The sequence below is a fragment of the Camarhynchus parvulus genome, unplaced genomic scaffold, assembly GCF_901933205.1.
Source record: "Camarhynchus parvulus unplaced genomic scaffold, STF_HiC, whole genome shotgun sequence".
In the NCBI taxonomy this organism is placed as follows: domain Eukaryota; kingdom Metazoa; phylum Chordata; class Aves; order Passeriformes; family Thraupidae; genus Camarhynchus; species Camarhynchus parvulus.
This window is the reverse complement of record NW_022148077.1, coordinates 19,763-37,168: the sequence shown is the minus strand read 5'-3', so window position 1 is coordinate 37,168 and position 17,406 is coordinate 19,763. Positions and strand designations below refer to the sequence as shown.

General features: G+C 52.8%; 2 protein-coding genes across 9 annotated transcripts; one reads left to right on the top strand and one right to left on the bottom strand.

The window, feature by feature from the left end:
- Positions 1 to 189: 189 nt before the first annotated feature.
- Positions 190 to 11,765, top strand: TOP3A (DNA topoisomerase III alpha). Of its 6 annotated transcripts, none has more exons than XM_030969710.1 (20): positions 190 to 309; positions 933 to 1,234; positions 2,596 to 2,655; positions 3,193 to 3,266; positions 3,886 to 3,961; positions 4,487 to 4,595; positions 4,859 to 5,002; positions 5,491 to 5,661; positions 5,874 to 5,974; positions 6,107 to 6,181; positions 6,296 to 6,378; positions 6,498 to 6,705; positions 6,868 to 7,053; positions 7,223 to 7,352; positions 7,690 to 7,803; positions 7,883 to 8,048; positions 8,443 to 8,586; positions 8,865 to 8,987; positions 9,228 to 9,940; positions 10,860 to 11,765. In XM_030969710.1, the coding sequence occupies exons 2-20, from the start codon at positions 1,055 to 1,057 to the stop codon at positions 11,036 to 11,038; spliced, it is 3,036 nt and encodes a 1,011-aa protein (XP_030825570.1). In that variant the 5' UTR covers positions 190 to 309; positions 933 to 1,054; the 3' UTR covers positions 11,039 to 11,765. The 6 variants fall into 6 exon arrangements, with proteins under 6 accessions (XP_030825570.1, XP_030825572.1, XP_030825575.1 ...); XM_030969712.1 differs by lacking the exon at positions 190 to 309 and adding an exon at positions 322 to 339 and having other exon boundaries at positions 10,860 to 11,038; XM_030969715.1 differs by lacking the exon at positions 190 to 309 and adding an exon at positions 323 to 339 and having other exon boundaries at positions 993 to 1,234; positions 10,860 to 11,038.
- A 1,038-nt stretch (positions 11,766 to 12,803) lies between these two features.
- Positions 12,804 to 17,397, bottom strand: MIEF2 (mitochondrial elongation factor 2). Of its 3 annotated transcripts, none has more exons than XM_030969719.1 (4): positions 17,370 to 17,397; positions 16,781 to 16,955; positions 16,137 to 16,314; positions 12,804 to 15,134 (listed from the first exon to the last, which is right to left on the bottom strand). In XM_030969719.1, exons 2-4 carry the CDS (start codon positions 16,946 to 16,948, stop codon positions 14,089 to 14,091), a joined length of 1,392 nt encoding a protein of 463 aa, XP_030825579.1. In that variant the 5' UTR covers positions 16,949 to 16,955; positions 17,370 to 17,397; the 3' UTR covers positions 12,804 to 14,088. The 3 variants fall into 3 exon arrangements, with proteins under 3 accessions (XP_030825579.1, XP_030825578.1, XP_030825577.1); XM_030969718.1 differs by lacking the exon at positions 17,370 to 17,397 and adding an exon at positions 17,267 to 17,347; XM_030969717.1 differs by lacking the exon at positions 17,370 to 17,397 and adding an exon at positions 17,204 to 17,333.
- Between the last annotated feature and the right edge of the window lie 9 nt (positions 17,398 to 17,406).

The window sequence follows — 17,406 nt, the reverse complement described above, 5'->3', positions numbered from 1 at the left end:
GCCGCCGCCATGGCCGGAGCCGCCGCCTCCTCACGGACCCGCAGCCATCTTGGAGTCACATGACGCGCGGCCTCTGACCCCGCCGGCAGGAAGCGACTCCACCGCCTCCTCTTCCTCCTCTTCCTCAGCTGGAGTTGTTTATATTTACCGTCGTCGCCCTTCGTCGTTACCGACCGTGGGACGCGCCCAGCGGCGGCGGGAAAGGGGGAAAACCGAGGCGGAGCGGCGGCGGGAGGGGCGCCGCGGAGCATCTCGGGAGTTGTAGTTCCGTGCCGCCGCCGCGGCTGCGCTTTACGGCAGGACGTGACGGTGAGGGCGAGCGACAGCGGAGCGCGGGAGGTCCGGGAGGTGAGGGGGGAACGGGGGAGAAAAGGGCAAAAGGAAAGGAAAAGGGAAAGGGAAAGAAAAGGCCTGCCCCGGGTAAGGGACAACCCGAGGGGGATTAGGGTGGCGAGGGGGCTGCGCTGTCCTGGGTAAGGGACAGCCCCAGGGGGATCAGAGGTGATGAGGGGACAGCGCTGCTCCGGTAAGGGACAGCCCGAGGGGGATTGGGGGTGATGGGGGACTGCGCTACCCTGGGAAAGGGACAGCCCAAAGGGGGATCGGGGGTGACGAGGGGACTGCGCTACCCCGTTAAGGGAGAGCAGAAGGGGAGAATTGGGGTGACGAGGGGGCTGCGCTGCCCCGTTAAGGGACAGCCCGAGGGGGATCGAGGGTGATGAGGGGACTGCGCTGCCCTGGATAAGGGACAGCCCGAGGGGGAAACCTGGGTAAGGGACATCCCCAGGGGGATCAGGGTGGCGAGGGGGCTGCGCTGCCCCGGCTGTGGGGGAGAGGGCAGCCCCAGCCGGGCAGCAGAGGGCCGAGGGACGGGCTGCGGGACCCCCTGACAGCTGTGCCTGCAGCAGGGTGACACCTTCTCCATCCCCGAGGGGCTGCCCTGAGCCTCCCGGGGTGGCCGAGCGGTGACCCCAGCCATCTCTCCATCCCAGCAGCACCGGCCCCGGACGCAGAGCAGCAGCAGCAGCAGTATGCTCTGGCCTCAGCTCCTGTGATGAACGTGTCCGTGCGGCTGTTCCGCAGGGCCAGGATGCTGCCCCAGCCCTGGCGCTGCTTCTCGCGGGCCGCGGAGGAGCTGGCGCTGCAGAGGATCCGCAAAGTGCTCTGCGTGGCCGAGAAGAACGATGCTGCCCGAGGCATCGCCGAGCTGCTCTCCAACAGGAGGATGCGGCGGGTAGGAACGGCCCAGCCACATCGTGCTGCCCCTGGGGCACGGAGACAGGGGTGGGGCGGGTCTGTGCCGTGTGTGGCAGCTCCAGCACTCCCGGCAGAGCTTGGCATGGCCATTTCACATCAGCACATGGCACACTTGGCACTGGTTTTGTCCCCGAACACACGAGGGTACAAGGATGTTCTGTGGACAAATATCACTTGCCCAAATGTATTTGGGAGTCTCAGGTCCTTGTGGGTTAAGCAGAGTGGGAACTCAGCTCCCTCTGCCTTCCCATGGTGAGGGCTCCCTGGGTCCTTCCTGGATTAGCAGTGCATAACATGGGCTTCAAAAATGGACACCATCCATTGGCATGCATTTCCCTGTCTAAAAGCAGCACTTCTGCAGCATCAGCAAGTGTCAGGGGTTTACTGGAGGTCACCAAATAAAGCAAAAACGGGCTGTGGTTTGGAGAAGAAAAAATTCAATTATTTCTACTCTCTGCTGCTGTGGTAACAGTTTGCATAATCACTTCCTGTTTCCAAACTAAAGAATTTCCAAACTAAGGTGCTGCTAGACCAGAATCAGAGAGTCACTGAGGTTGAAAAAGACCTCTGAATCCAGCCCATGATCCCCACCTTGGTACCCAGACCAGAGCACTGAGTGCCACATCGAGGTGTTCCTTGAACACCTCCAGGGGTGGTGACTTCACCACTTCCCTGGGTGCTTGCAATGCTTGATAACCCTTCCCATGAAAAAAATCTTCCTAATGTCCAGCCTAAAACTTCCCTGGGACAGCCTGAGGCTGTTCCCTCTCACCTTGTCACCTGGGAAAAGAGGCTGACCCCCATGTGGCTCCAACCCCCTTTATTTGAATAAAAGGTGTTATTGAGAACCTGGGTGCTGACAGTCCCAATCAAGACATCAATCATCCTGCTTCTGTAAAAAAAGCAGCAAATACACAATCTAGAAACTTCCATGAGTCCCAGTTAGGTGGGAAGTAGCCTTGGGGACACTGCTTGTCACTTGGAACAAGTTAGGAGTTTCTAAACACTGGCCAGCCCCATTAAATAAATCAGTTCCTCATTATTCATGGGGAGATAACCCTGGCACCACCTTCAGGAATGGTTTAAAATCCTCTTACCTTGGAAATCACCATTTCAGTGTCTCCATAAATGATACAGGAGATTTCCATCCCTTTACTGCAATTCCCATTAGCTCCAGTAGCTGGTTTTCCTTTGCCATGTGCCTCTTGTGCTCCATCCCAGTGTGGACAAAGCAGGGCAGGATGGATTTGTTTTCTGTTAAAAAAATTTAATTAAAAAAAATTAAGAAATTGTGTCCTGTTAAAAGCCAGAAACTCAGGAATTGTCCTTTCCTTCCAGCGAGAAGGGTTTTCCAAGTTCAACAAAATCTATGAATATGACTACCAGATGTTTGGCCAGGTAAGAGTTTTCTCTCCATCTGCTGCTGGATTAATGAAGTACAAATACTAATTAATAAAAGCTATTTGTCAGGAGTTACAAAATACAGTTTCAGCCATGGTGATATTCTGCCCAAAGATGAGAAAAAAATCAGATATTGTTTCCTTTGCTCCACCACCTGTTTTGTTGCTCTAAATCTTTTAACTTTCTGGTTTTATGTCAGTCAAAAATACATTGCTGTTTAGAACTGGGACCTTCCTACAAAAATTGAGGATAAGGCCATGGATGGAGCTTGTTATGATGGTTGCTCCATCCCTGGAATTGTTCCAGGCCAGGTTGGATGGGGCTTGGAGCAGCCTGGGACAGTGGAAGGTGTCCCAGCCATGGCAGGGGTGGCACTGGATGAGCTTTAAGGTCCCTCCCAACCCAAACCATTTTGGGATTAACAGGGGAAAGGTGTCACTAATCATTTAAACTGTGAACCAAAGGGAGATTTTGGGGCTGTGGGTAGTTTTTGGTGAGTGATGGGCACTAATTTCCTCGCTCTGTCTCTTGCAGAACGTTACCATGGTGATGACATCCGTGTCAGGACATTTACTGGCTCATGATTTTATCATGCCATTTCGCAAATGGTTGGTACCTCGTGGTCCTGACAGGGAGGGGAAGGGCTCTGTCACCTCCTGGCCCTCACAGGAGGGATCTGTCACCTCCTGGCCCTCACAGGAGGGGCCTGTCACCTCCTGTTCCCATCCTTGACACTGCAAACTCAAAGACAAAGGGGCAGGGAGGAATTCTGACTCAGAGCAGGGTGATGAGTTCCAAATTTTTTAGAAAATAGCATAAATATTGTTTCAAATTCCTGTCCTCAGAGTGCTAAAACCCCCTGAAGACATAATACTGGTTACAAGGCAGACACAGGGAATTAAACTGACTCCAAAATGGGATGGTTTGTGTTCTTTGTTCAGCTAGGAGCTGTTCTGGGAAGGAAGGTGCTTTCTCTGCCTTACCTCCTTTTGTATTCTGGGCTTCAGATAGGAGAAGCTGCTTGTTGTCTTCCAGATTTGCTGTTTTCTCTGGCTGGTTTTTCATTCTGTTGCTTTGAAATGTTACTCAGCATTTCATTTCTGTTATCTGAAACAAGGCCTGTAATAAAATACATTAATTCCAGTACTCAGAGAGCACCAGGTAGTGTCTCACAAAGAGTGTTTTAGTTTATGTGATGCACACACACATTTCTCCTCTGTTTTCCAGGCATAGCTGCAACCCTTTAGCTCTTTTTGATGCTGAAATTGAGAAGTTTTGCCCTGAAAATTACCTGGACATTAAGGTACATCATGGTTAAGACTTTGAAACTGAGCTCAGGGGTTGGTTCAACAAATCTTGTCCCAGACAGAAGGATGATCTTACCTTTGTCCTTAACATCCACATTTCTGTAGTTTAGTAGATTCCTCCTACATTTCCTAGGACTGTATATGCTGTTCATTTGTGGCACTGAAACTCTTGTTCATGTACAACTAGTGCAGTGAAGGAACAGCTAAAAATAGAAATGTTTTTTTCCAACAAGGTGGAATTGATGATTGTGTCTCAGTTCTACAGAAAAAGACATTTTTAGAAAACAGATTGTGGTACAACCTGCTCCAAGCCAAACTTTTTAACAGAATTAGATGTAAATAAATGACTCAATTCTTTTAAAAGCTGCCTGATCTCCCGAGACACACAATTACAAAATGTTATTGCAACAACCCATCTCCATGGATACACATTGCATTTGGTGTTCAGTGAGTCATTCTGAAATGAAATGACAGAGCAAGTGGCCTGGAATGTTCTCCCTGTGTTGTTTTTCTCCTCTCAGAGAACCCTTGAACGAGAAATCCAGCAGTGCCAAGCCCTGGTGATCTGGACTGACTGCGATCGAGAAGGAGAGAACATTGGCTTTGAGATCATCCATGTGTGCAGAGCTGGTGCGTAGAGCATCCCCAGCAGTCTGAGTTCCATTAATGGTTTAACAACTCCTTTAGCAGAGGCAAATTCTCAATTTTATTGTGTCCAGGTTAAATGCTGGCTAATTCTAATAAACATCTGGCTGTGATAGGCCAGAAATGCATCCAGCTGTTGGAAAGCTGTAGGATCAGTTGACAGCACACTCTCTCAATAGCTGTTTATCAGTTGCTCCTTTCTGTTGGTGATGGAGTTCCTGTGATTTCTCTTGTGTGTGTGTCTGCAGTAAAGCCAAACCTGCAGGTTTTCCGAGCACGGTTCTCCGAGATCACCCCTCACGCTGTCAGGGCAGCCTGTGAGAACCTCACCCAGCCTGACCAGAGAACCAGCGACGCCGTGGACGTCAGGCAGGAGCTGGACCTCAGGATAGGCACGTAAACATCTCCTACTGGAACCTCAACTCAAGGCAGAAATGCTCTCTGTAGTCTCATAAAACTGATTTTTAGATCAGATATGACTAAAAGACTTGTTTTACTGGGAGAGTGCTCTTCAAATCAGCCCATTATCAACTCCCAAGACCGAGTCCAACCTGTGACTGATCCCCTCCTGTAAACCAGAGCACTGAATGCCACATCCAGTTGTTTCTTGAACATCTCCAGGGATGGTGACTCCACTACCTCCCTGGGCAATCCATTCCAATGTTTAAAAGCCACTTTAGTGAAAAAATTCCTCCTGAAAATAGGAGATTTCTCCTTGAAGCAAATATTAAATTTATAGCTCATGCAGCACTGACAAGCTTCTTCAACTGAGTATTAAACAGAGTAAAATTAATGCTCAGAATATTAAAAATATCTGAAATACTGTGATTATCACTCAGCATTGTTGTATTCAGTTGTGGTGCTCATTTTGTTCCCTCAGGTGCTGCCTTCACCAGATTCCAGACTCTGAGGCTGCGGAAGATCTTCCCTGATATTTTAGCAGATCAGCTGATCAGCTATGGCAGCTGCCAGTTCCCAACACTGGGATTTGTAGTTGAACGCTTTAAAGCCATCCAGGCTTTTGTTCCTGAAGCCTTCTACAAAATTAAAGGTATGTTTGGAGAAACAGTCCTGGGCTCCATCTTTAAGGGTTTGATGTGGATAAAAAGGAAAAACATTGGAGCAACTGACACAAAAATGCTCCAGCGATAATTTCCTCTTCCTCTGCCGGGAATACTGAGCAGAGCTGGAAGGTTTCCAAGCTCTTTTGTGGTATTTCCATTTTGTGGCTCCTGCATCAGCCAGCTCTGTTGTCCATCACAGTGACCCATGACCATGAGGACGGCAGCGTGGTCTTCAACTGGAAGAGGAACCGGCTCTTCAATCACACGGCGTGCCTGGTCCTTTACCAGATGTGTATGGAGGTAGGAAAGCTTGTAAATAGTTGCATAATCCAGATTCAGCCAAACATTCCCTGTATCTGTCTTGCTCAAGACTTTTAAAAACAGTTTGTGTAAACTCCTGAAGGATGTGTGGGTTTTGCTTACTCTGTTTAGGATCCGGTAGCAACTGTTGTTGATGTTGTGAGCAAGCCAAAGAGCAAATGGAGGCCCCTGCCCCTGGACACTGTGGTATGTTTGAACTCTGGGTAGGGTTTCTCTGAAAAGAGCTTTGAACAGATGTTTTACTCACTGCTTTGAATTATCCACTAATACTTTTGGGTTTTCTGGCTCTTCCCAATGCAGGAACTGGAAAAATTGGCTTCCCGCAAACTGAAAATAAATGCAAAGGAAACAATGACAATAGCAGAAAAACTCTATACTAAAGGGTAAGAAAGCAAGACTTGGCTTGGTCAACTTAATTCTTCTAAAACTAAATGGCTTTTTGTTCAAAATGGGAAGCATCTTGGAGCAACTCTCAAAGTGCTCTCCTGTCTTTCTTCCTAAGGTTCATTAGTTACCCTCGAACTGAGACCAACATTTTCCCCAAGGAGCTGAACCTCTCTGCCTTGGTAGAACAGCAAACACAGGACCCAAACTGGGGAGGGTTTGCACAGAGGATTTTGGATGAGGGTGGGCCGACCCCTCGGAGTGGAACCAAATCTGATCAGGCTCACCCTCCCATTCACCCCACAAAATACGCCAGCAACTTGCAGGTGGGTGTATCCAGAGGGAACTGGATGGCTTGTGTTGCTTGATAAAGAAAGATAAAATCTTAACGTGGTCATTAGCACAAAATCCTCACCTGAGATCCCACTGATTTTGTGATGTCTTATTAACCTGGGAGGACACTCACCCTTCTCACTGTTTGATCTCAGGGCAATGAGCAGAGACTCTATGAGTTCATCGTGCGCCACTTCTTGGCTTGCTGCTCTCAAGATGCCAAAGGACAGGAAACAACTGTGGAGATCGACATCGCCAACGAGCAATTCATTGCTCAAGGACTCATGATCCTGGCCAGAAATTACCTGGAAGTGTATCCCTATGACAAGTGGAGTGATAAGGTAATTCCCTTGAGTAACATAAGTGGGAGAAGCTAAAGTAGCACTTCACTGCCAACTTTAGATCTCTCTGCACAACATCTTTTGACCATTTCTGGCTATTTAACTCAGAGCCTTTGTCCTGAGTGAATGGACCAGGAAGCAGTTTCAAAGAGAGTCTCCTTCCCTCCAGGTTATCCCGCTGTATCAGAAAGGGTCTCACTTTCAGCCCACCACGGTGGAGATGGTGGATGGGGAAACCAGTCCTCCCCTGCTCCTCACAGAAGCAGATCTCATTGCTCTCATGGAAAAACACGGCATTGGTCAGTACTGGGCAGCGTGGCCTCTTGCTCTTGGCAGAGGGAATTCTCCCCAGGGAATTCACCAAATGTTGCTGTAGATAAGAAGTTACTTAAATGTGCAGAAAAAAGGGATATAAAGGGCTAAGTCCAAAAATCCTCAGGAGCCTGCAGAGTGCCTCCAGTCCCCAGGGAGGTGGGAAATTTTGGGTTCAGCGTGTGCTGCCCGCACCTTGCTGGCCTCAGTGCCAGCAGGACACAAGGGCAGTGCTGCTCCTCACCATAAGTTTTGTCCTTGTCCCTGGGCATTGGGGAAATCACTTCTTGGCTCCTGATTTGGCTGACATCTCTCTGCTTCCAGGGACTGATGCCACCCACGCCGAGCACATCGAGACGATCAAGACGCGGATGTACGTGGGGCTCACGGCAGATCAGCGCTTCCTGCCCGGCCAGCTGGGCATGGGGCTGGTGGAAGGTGAGCAGAGAGCCCTCACAAAGGTGCCAGAGGCCTTACTGGCTCCTTCCTTTCACTTACCTTTCCACATATTCCTCAGGCTATGATTCCATGGGCTACGAGATGTCCAAGCCTGACCTTCGAGCTGAGCTGGAGGCTGATCTAAAACTGATCTGTGAGGGGAAGAAAGACAAATCTGTAGTGTTGCAGCAGCAGGTCCAGAAGTACAAGCAAGTCTTCATTGAAGCTGTAGCCAGAGCCAACAAGTGAGTGCTGTCTTTGCCCTCTTCCTTTTGCTTTGTTTTGCTGGGAGGTGCTGGCTGCTCTTCTGGGTCTCAGTCTGAAGTGGGGGATCCTGTCACACTCTTTCCCTGGAGCTCTGCCCCCTATGTTGTGGTATTTGTGTGGGAAAGGATGACTCAAAGCCTGGCATGCTGTCAGGAGTTCCTCCCAGCTAAGGGTTTAAACCAGGATGAGCAGTTAAGATTAAATTTGGGGATAGCAACATGCACTGACCTCTGATATTGTACCCACACCTTTCCTGTTCCAGAAATGTGGTGCTGAGTCAATGTGCTCGTGGAGGAGCTCAGAAGGGCTGTGTGGGGGGCAGCAGGCTCTGAGTCACTGCAGCACCTCATTGCTGTGCTTGTTTCTTTACAGGTTGGACCAGGCCCTGGCTCAGTATCTGGGAGAAGCTGCAGAAGTTCCAGAGCAAGATGAGGTGTACCCAGCAACGCCCCTTTCTGTTCAGAAATGTCCCCAGTGCAACAGTGACATGGTCCTGAAGACCAGGAAGAATGGCGGGTTGGTGACCTTCCCTCTTGTAGCCTCCTGTGTTGGTTTGTGTTTCTCCAGGCTCTCATTTACCTCCTTTGGTAAAAGCTTGGAAACTCTGGGCTGCAGCTTGCTGACTCCAGCAGCTATGTGGGCTGTGTGGACTCAGCTGAATCTCTTCTCAAGTAGGTATTTCCCCTGTAAAATTGCAGTTCTGACAATTTCTGATGGCTGAGAAGACACAAGAATGGATTCCCAAATGTCTTGAGTTTGCCTCTTCCTCATCCAGTGCCTCTGTCCCTCGGCAGGTTCTACCTCAGCTGCATGGGCTATCCAGCCTGTAAAACTGCAGTCTGGTTCCCTGATTTCGTGGTGGATGTGACCAGGGATGAGAGCATCTGTGATGTGTGTAAACCCCATCCAGTTCACAGGTAGGTCATGCCAGTTATCCCTTGTTGGACACTGGGGCAGAGACTTCCCTGGGCTAAGCTGGGCAACCATTTTCCATTCCAGTCTTGGAAAGCTGGAGCAGCACTTGGCCTGGGAATGGAAAGAAGAGGGGCTGGGGAAACTGGCCTCCATATAGCAGAATCAAAACAATAAAAGTCCAAGTATAAACTGAGGTCTGTTGATGAGAAATTGGGAGACTTTGACTCTTCCTTTCCTTGCAGACTGAAGTTTAAATTCAAGAAGGGCAGCGTTCCCCCTGTGATGCCCCTGGAGTTCGTTGGCTGCATTGGAGGCTGTGATGAGATGCTGAAAGAGCTTTTGGACCTCAAGTACTTGCACAGATCATCCCAACCTGCATCCTCCACCACCCAACCAGGGCACCGCCTGCAGGCCAACCATTCCCTGAACAGATCCAGCAGTGAGACCAGGCAAGCCAGGGGGACCTCAAACCAGGCACGGGGACACCTGCTCTCCATCAACTCCTCCAGGACCCTCAGGGCTGCTCCTCCAGCTGCTGCAGATGATGGCAATGCTGTGGTGTGCAACTGTGGGAGCGAGGCGCTGCTGCTGACCGTGCGCAAGGACGGCCCCAACAAGGGCCGCCAGTTCTACAAGTGCAGCTCCGGCACCTGCAACTTCTTCCTCTGGGCTGACGAGCAGCCACAGGACAGAGGCAGCTCCACGCCGCTCCAGCCCGCTGCTGGAAGAACCCCAGCAGGATTCCAGCGGCCAGGAGGAGGCAGGGAGCCCTTGGGAAGCAGCAGCTGGGACGCTGCAGGTGGCGGTGGCACGGTGTGCAGGTGTGACCAGCCCGCGGTGACGCGCACCGTGCAGAAGGACGGCCCCAACAAGGGGAGGCAGTTCCACACCTGCCCCAAACCCCGGGAGCAGCAGTGTGGCTTCTTCCAGTGGGCAGATGAGAACATGGCACCAGGTACGGCCGGGCTGGGGGCACACTGCAGGGCTGCAGGCTGTTCTTCAGCTGAGCAGAACAAGGAGCTGCTGGAGAGGGTCCAGGGGAGGCCACAAAGGTGGTGGGGTTTCTGAAGCATCTCTCTGGCTGAGGGAGCTGGGCCTGTTTAGTTTAGAGAAGACTGAGAGGGGATCTCATTAATGCATGTAAATATCTCAGGGAAGGATGGTGCCAGGCTTTTTTTGGTGGTGCCCAGTGACAGGATGAGGAGCAATGGCCAGAAACTAAAACACAAGAAGTTTGACCTCAACATGAGGAAGAACTTCTTTACATTAAAGGTGGCAGAGCTCTGGAACAGCTGTCCAGGAAGGTGATAGAGTGTCCCTCTCTGGAGACATTCAAACCCACCTGGCATGCCAGGGAAAATGTGCTGCTCCCTCTGCCCTAGTTTGGGGGTACAGGGAAAGGGCAAGTCATTCTGGAGCTTTGATCAGAGATGAAACTGTGTGGAAAGATGCTAAAAGAAAAATAATGACAAAACAAGAGTGCAAAAGAGAGAGAACTGTCAGAAAGGGACATAACCAGGTACAGAGGGGGATATGTGGTCTCAGAGATCCTCCTCCTCCTCAGACATTTGAGCCTGAAGGGGCAAAATCAAACTTTCAAAACTACTTAAACCCCAAGTTCTTCTCTGCCATGTTTTGTTTCTGCTTCAGCTGCAGACCAGAGCATGCAAGCAGGCAGATCAGCTTCCCCATGTTCCCACATCTCTCTAATGCTGCAAAACAAATGGGTAACATTTCACAGTTCAGACAAGTCTGAAGCAAGTGCAGGTTCAGGAATAATCTGAGAATCTTTGATCTGCTATTTTGAACTTACCTTGTGTTTCTCACCTATTTATGTTTTCAAAGATCCTTAAATTCAAGTTGTTTATCTCTAGGCCCTTCTGGAGATGACTCTTTGAACCACTTTGGCAGCAATGGATACTCCAGAGGGTTGGGAAGCAAGGCCAAGAGACCAGGCAATCTCTCCTCAGCATCTGCTGCCAAGAAGCCACGGACCTGCAGCATTTGCCACCAGCCTGGGCACACGAGGAAAACCTGCCCTCAGAACCACTGAGCTGGGATGGAGCTCTGAGAGCCTGCAAGGACCAGGGCTGTGAACTCCGCAGGAGCCACAAGGAACTGGACTCTGGAAACAAGTCCCTTGAGTGATTTTTGGAGGGGCTGGTTGCAGGCTGCTCCTGCCAAGGGATGCCATTTGTTTCAGCAAGGGTTCAACCAGCTTGGACAAGTGGTTCCACTGCCAGGTTTTGTTTCCAGCTGCTCTTCTGCTGAGCAGTTTGGGAAGGTCTGAACATTTCAAGGAAGCACTTGGAAGCCGAGTCTGTGGAGAAAACTGCACTGCATCATCCCCCTGCACCATCCTGGTGATGTTCCTGGCCTCTTCATGCAGGGAAGAGCTGGATCAGGGCCACCAGGACAGACACCAGGACTGCCAAGCTCTGCTCAGCCCCTGCCTTTCCACAGTGCAGAATTTAAGCTCCCTTCTCAGTTATGTTACTTGAGCAACATTCCCTGTTTTTGTCACCCTTACCTGGGTTGTCCCTGCCAGTGAAGGAGGGTCAGGTGCAGAGGAGCTGGATCCAGTGCTTGCCCTGGGAGGAGCTCAGCTGCAGTGCTCAGGAAAAGCCCTCATTTTAGATGGTTCTGAATTTGAAGGCAGGTTCTTCCTCAAACTTTGAGCCATGCCTTTGTGATGCTGCTAGCTGATGAAAGTTATTTTTGTCAAACTAATGAGTTTCTTATTAAAATATTATTTAAATTTTAAATTTGATGCAGTGACACCTCAGCTTTCCCTAATTATTTCTTCCTACATCAAATAGTGAAGCTTTTACTGTGAAAGCATCCAGCCAAATCTTGCTCTTTCCAATCCCTGGAACAATAGAGGAGCTTTCTTGGCAGAAACTCCCCACAGCAATTTAGAAGTGAGCTACAAAGAGATGGGGGAAAAGTTTTTGATCTCACCAGCTGCATCTGCTGACCTGGGACAGACAGACAGAGCTGGCTGAGCTGAAGAGAAGCTCTGTTTTCCTGTTCTGAGTTCAGACTGAACTCCCTGGGAAGCCAGGCTGCCTCTTCCCTCGCTGTTGGGGCTTCCTCTGTTCATCAAAGGAGGGAATCTGCAGGATTGCTGTGTGCTCTGCTGCCAGGAGCTCCAGTGCTGCTCAGGATCCTGCACAGAGCAGTTCCTGGGGCCAGCACTGAGCGGGGACAGCCTGGAGCACTTGGAGGGCAGCTGGAAGCAGAGCCCACAGCTCTGAAAGAGAGCCTGAAACCTGCAGCAGACCATTGCTATCAGGACTAAATCCAAGGAGACAGCCAGGAGAATTTGGGTTGCATTTCCCTGTAGCCCTCACTCCCACCATCAACAGCCGTGGCCTAAAAATACCCTGGGCTAAAATACCAACATGACAAGGTTTGGAATGCAGTCACTGAGCCAAGGCAGGGCAGCAGCCTGGCCAGCCACCTTGGAATGGCAACAGCAGTGGGCAGCAGCTGTGCAGGGCACAGGGAGCAGGTTAAACCTTGCTGGTGGATCAGCCAGGACCAGCTTGAGGAGTCTCAGCCTGGGCAATGCTCAGCTGAGCCCTGTAAGTGCTACAAGCTCAGTGTCCAGACAGCTCCCACACTGCAGGCAGACACTCTGTGGGTCCAGGGCTTTGGAAGAGGAGGAGGAGGAGGAAGACTTTGCAGGATGGGATCTGACCATCACCAAGCTCTCCAGGACATGCCCTGGGTGGTTGCCAGGAAGGCCACACAGCTGGGGAGTCATTTCAGCCCTTAGCAGGGGAAAGGAGACAAAGGAGAGCTGACAGCAGAGAACCAGTGTGCACAGGGAAGGTTTATTCTCATCACTAACACCTGGGAAATGGTTTGGAGGAACAAAGGAATTGTCAGACTGGGAGGAAAAGCAGGTTTTTTTCCTCCCATAAACAAGATGATAGCTGTAAAGAAAATTAAACCACAACAGCTGCTCACAGTGAAGTCCACAGGATTTCTCCAGCTCCACCCACGTGCAAAACCAGCCCTTCCCATTAAATATCAGAATAAATTGCTTTTCTCTGGGACTAGAGCCAGACCAAACCCTACTAGCAGCCACTCAAAGGAAAAAAACCAACAAAATACCCAAACAAAATATATCTTCATAATAAAAAGCATAAACCACTTCAGTTCTTGCAAGCACTCTGCTCACAACATCATTCCTGCCCTGCTTCCCCACCCCATTCCAGGGTGCTCCAGGGAAAAAGGACCTCAAGCCAGCAGCATTACATGTGTGAAAAGGTGACCAGACAGACTGGGAGGGGACAGGTACCTGCAGACAGACACTGGCAGCCACCCACCCACGGGGGAGGGCAAACAGCCCTGCTGCAGCCTCCAGCTGAAACCAGGAGCTTCCCCAGAGCCAGCAGCTCTTTTTCAGGACATCTTCCAGCCAAACACTGCATGGGACAAGGGCCCCTTCTTTGAGGCAGCATCAACACTGTCAGAACAAAGAGGTAGGGCTGAGCTCACCCCTTCTGGCACCTGGAAGAGTCTCCAAGGAATAAACCCCCACTTGCTATGGCTGTACCATCCAGCACCCAGATCACCCACAGGGTTTATTTTGGATTGGCAAAACCCTGCAGGTGGGTGAGGCTCCCCCCTGCCCCGAGTGCTGGCACAGTGAGGCCACACAGGGTGCTGGTGACAGGACCAACCCAGGACGTGGCACCTGAGGGGTCTGCAGCACACAGCAGCAGGAAGGGGCTGCTCCCCTCCAGCTGGTCTCAGAGCCTGAGGGGAACCTGACAGCTGGGACAGGCAGAGGACACTGGAGCCAGAGACCAAACATGCTTCACTGGGCTCCCAGCAGAGGAACTCACATGTGTGCTGTGGGCTGCCCTCACCCTGAGTTCAGCAGAGCCTCTGAGCCAAAGGCTCCTTCTGCCAGCACCCACCTCTGCTCAGGCACGTTTTATTCACACAGGAAACGTGGGTTTTTTTCCTCATAAAGTGCAAGAACTTTGCCTCTTACTGACTAGTCAACTAGAAGCATCACAGCCCTCACAGCAGGGAGCAGCAGGCAGGGGAGCAACACCCCACATTCAGGAGCTCCCAACACACCAGTCACTTCAGCAGGACCTCTGGCTCAGTTATTGCCCTGTAGAGCACAAAGCCCATCTCATCAACTTCCTCTTCCAAGAGCCCCGAGAACAGGTTGATTTTGGGGTTGAAATAGGAAGGCAGGACTCCTTTCTCCAGGGAAGCCACCAGCTCCTCGAGCACCTGCTGGAACCTGTCAGCAAGGCTCTCCTCTGCCCAGTCCGAGGCAGTGTCACTGAGGTGCAGGATGAGGTGGGTCAGGGGGCTGCCCCCCAGTTTGTGCAGCCTGGGCTGCCTCTTGCAGACTCCGTTCAGGATGCGCAGGCAGAGCTGCCGAGCCCCGGAGTCGGCAGCATCCAGCTCCTTCAGCCTCGACACCTCCGCCCTGTAAAAGCTCTCCAGCCACAGGTTTTCCACCAGTCCTTCAGGAGGAACAGCCAGAAGAACCTTGTCCTCCATTTCCACCACTGGCAAGAGGGTGATGCTCAGATCAACCTGATCGTGTTTGACTTCCAGCTTCAGCTCTCGGGAGGCCACCACGGGGTGGATGGCACAGCCCAGCAGGCCACCAATGGCAGGCCAGTTGATGGAGGCCACCAGCAGCTTGTGGAGGGTCTCGTTGAGCACGCTGGAGGACAGGTACTGGCCCACCATGAACCTGTCCCAGGGGCTGCACCCACGAGGGAAATAGCCCAGATCGATCCTCTTGATCATCCAGTACTGGGGGTTCCTCACCACAGTGTCCTCTCCTGAGATGAGGCTCCAGAGCCCGGCGTCAAGGACCAGCGGGAGCATGAGGTGGACGTGGTCAGCTGCCAGCACCTCAAGGCCATCGAGCAGGGCCCCGCTGAGGGAGAGGCGGCCGAAGGGCAGCTCTGGGAATTTGCTCCGCAGGAAGTTCTGCAGTTGGCTGCAGATGCTCCTGGCCAGCTGTGGGACAAGGGACACTTGGAACTCGGGCACGACCAGCTGGCTGCTGTGTGAGAGGAGCTTCTCCTGCAGCGTGAGGCAGCGCAGGGGCCTGGACTGGACCTGAGGAGCCCCCAGAGGGGCAGAGGAGCCCCTGGGGTCTGTGAGGAGGGAAAGGAGAAGTCACAGCTCTGAGCACATCACCTGAAACCCTCAGCAGCACAAGGTGGGTGCCCAGCTCTCAGCCCACCCCTCTGGAGGTGACACCGACCTCACCAAGGGCTCCCATCGAGCCCACTGATGTTAAGAGCACTTCTCAGCCATGCAGAACCCAAACCAACCCCAAAACCTGGCTGTTCCCAGCCTCACTCCTCAGCCAGGGATGGGAACCAGGCAGGGTTCCTGCTGCCAGGGTCAGAGAATCACAGAATATGCTGAGTTAGAAAGGACCCACGAAAATCATCCAGTCCAGCTCTTGGCCCTGCACAGACACCCCAACGATCCCACCCAGCCCCTGAGAGTGTTGTCCAAATGCTCCTGGAGGTCTGGCAGCCTTGGGGCTGTAGCCATTCCCTGGGGAGCCCGGGCAGTGCCCAAACACCCTTTGGAGAAGAGCCTTTTCCTAATATCCAACCTGACCCTCCCTGGCCCAGCTCCTGCTGTTCCCTCACATCGTGTCACTGATCATCAGAGAGATCAGTGCCTGCCCCTCCACCTCCTCACACGAGGATCCTACAGACAATCCTGCTCTGGGGCCATTATCTCAGGACATGCCCTGGACCCAGCTGGGCCAGTTTCCCACTTGGAAAAACGCCATCTCCATGGGCAGCTGGACAAGGCAGCCTTTGTCTGCAGCAGCTCCCGAGCACACCTTCCTGCAGGCACAGCTGACCCAGAAAACGAGCACAGCCAACGCTGCTCCAGAGGAAACAACCCCCAACAGCCCTGCCAGGATACCCTGGGTGTCACCAGAGCTCCTGTTGAGATCCTGTTTCCACAGGCATTGCCTAAAAAGGGGCTGAGGCTCGGGAGCCTCCCAGGAGGGCAGGCTCAGTGGGGTCGGCTTTCCGGACACCGAGCTAAAAATAACACAGAGCTCTGGCAGGGCCACCCAAGCAGGAGCACAGCAAGGTGATCCTCCTGCCCGGGCACCAGAGCCTCACCTGGCACCACAGGCCGAGCTGCAGACAGCAGGGGCTCGCTGAGGTCTTCCCTTCTCTGCTTCTTGGTGGGTTTTGGTGTTGTCTTGATCAATGCCAAGTCCTGCCAGCTGTCCTCCAGGGATTTCTGCTCAGCTTTGGGATCGCCCTCATCCCGGGGGCTGGTGGCTCGGTCGATCAGCTGGAGGGAATAAAAAACCCAAGAGGACAAGTTGTTGTCTTTGTTTTCCATGATTTAAGGGTGACAACAGCCCCTCTGGGGCACACACATGGGGGGACAGCCCCACTCAAGGCTTCTGCTCAGAAAAATGCCCAGTTTGGGGGGGAGCCACAAATGTGCACATCATCTTCATGCAGGTTTTACATGGAAAACAGACACCCAAATACAACTTAAGTCCCAGATACCTTTTGGGATGTGATAATGTATCCCAAATACATCCATGCAAAGAGGGATGGTCCCATAGGGTGGGAGCAGGCAGCTCCATGCCCATGGCACTGCTGCCAGCACCATTTACATTTGTACCATATGCAAGGAACCACCTCAGGAGCAAACACTTGAGTTTGGGGCACATCTTGCCCCACCACACTGGGGCCAACCCAGCTCTCCTGGGCACCTTCTGGTGCCCTGATCCCCATCCCAGCCTTACCCTCTTGACAGCCAGCGTGGCGATGGCCAGCACGGCGGCGCCGCTGACGCCCAGCACCAGCCTGGCGTTGGCCAGCAGCACATCGAACACGCTGCCCAGCCCGTCCAGGACACTGCCCAGCCCGCCGCTCTCCTGCCGCCTGCCCCGCTGCTGCCAAAACGCCGCCATGGTCACCCTGCGGAGAACGGGAGTGTCACCCCGGGTTCCGCTGCTCCGCTTCCCTCCGGGACAAAGGCTCCCGCCGGGACGGCTGGGGGCGGGCAGGGGGCAAGGGTCACCCGGGGGAGCGACACACCGGGGAAGGGACACGCCGTGGGAGGAAGGGGCACCCCAGCGAAGGGGCACACCCGGGGGAGGAAGGGGCAGGCCGGAGAAGGAACGGACACGCCGGGGAAGGGTCACCCGCTCCTCACCCAGCCCTACCGCAAAGCCTCGCGGGGCACCCGGGCGGTACCGTGGGAACGGAGCCCCCCCGACCCCACTGACCGAGGGGAGGCGGCACCGGGATCGGGACTGGGATCGGGACTGGCACCGGGACCTGCCCGGGCCCGGCGCTGCCCGCCCGAGCGCGCCCCCGCGCCGCACTCACCGCGCGCCCCCGGCGCGGCCCCAGCCAATGGGGGCGC

What these genes read in the sequence shown, in the direction of transcription:
- TOP3A (XM_030969710.1), top strand. Translation starts at nt 1,055, where the DNA reads ATGAACGTGTCCGTGCGGCTGTTCCGCAGGGCCAGGATGCTGCCCCAG. An exon ending in TTTACCAGATGTGTATGGAG is followed by an intron (nt 5,975 to 6,106) that starts GTAGGAAAGCTT and finishes TACTCTGTTTAG; the next exon opens with GATCCGGTAGCAACTGTTGT. An exon ending in GCTGTAGCCAGAGCCAACAA is followed by an intron (nt 8,049 to 8,442) that starts GTGAGTGCTGTC and finishes GTTTCTTTACAG; the next exon opens with GTTGGACCAGGCCCTGGCTC.
- MIEF2 (XM_030969719.1), bottom strand. Translation starts at nt 16,948, where the DNA reads ATGGCGGCGTTTTGGCAGCAGCGGGGCAGGCGGCAGGAGAGCGGCGGG. An exon ending in CCACGCTGGCTGTCAAGAGG is followed by an intron (nt 16,315 to 16,780) that starts GTAAGGCTGGGA and finishes TATTCCCTCCAG; the next exon opens with CTGATCGACCGAGCCACCAG. An exon ending in AGCTCGGCCTGTGGTGCCAG is followed by an intron (nt 15,135 to 16,136) that starts GTGAGGCTCTGG and finishes CCCTCCTCACAG; the next exon opens with ACCCCAGGGGCTCCTCTGCC.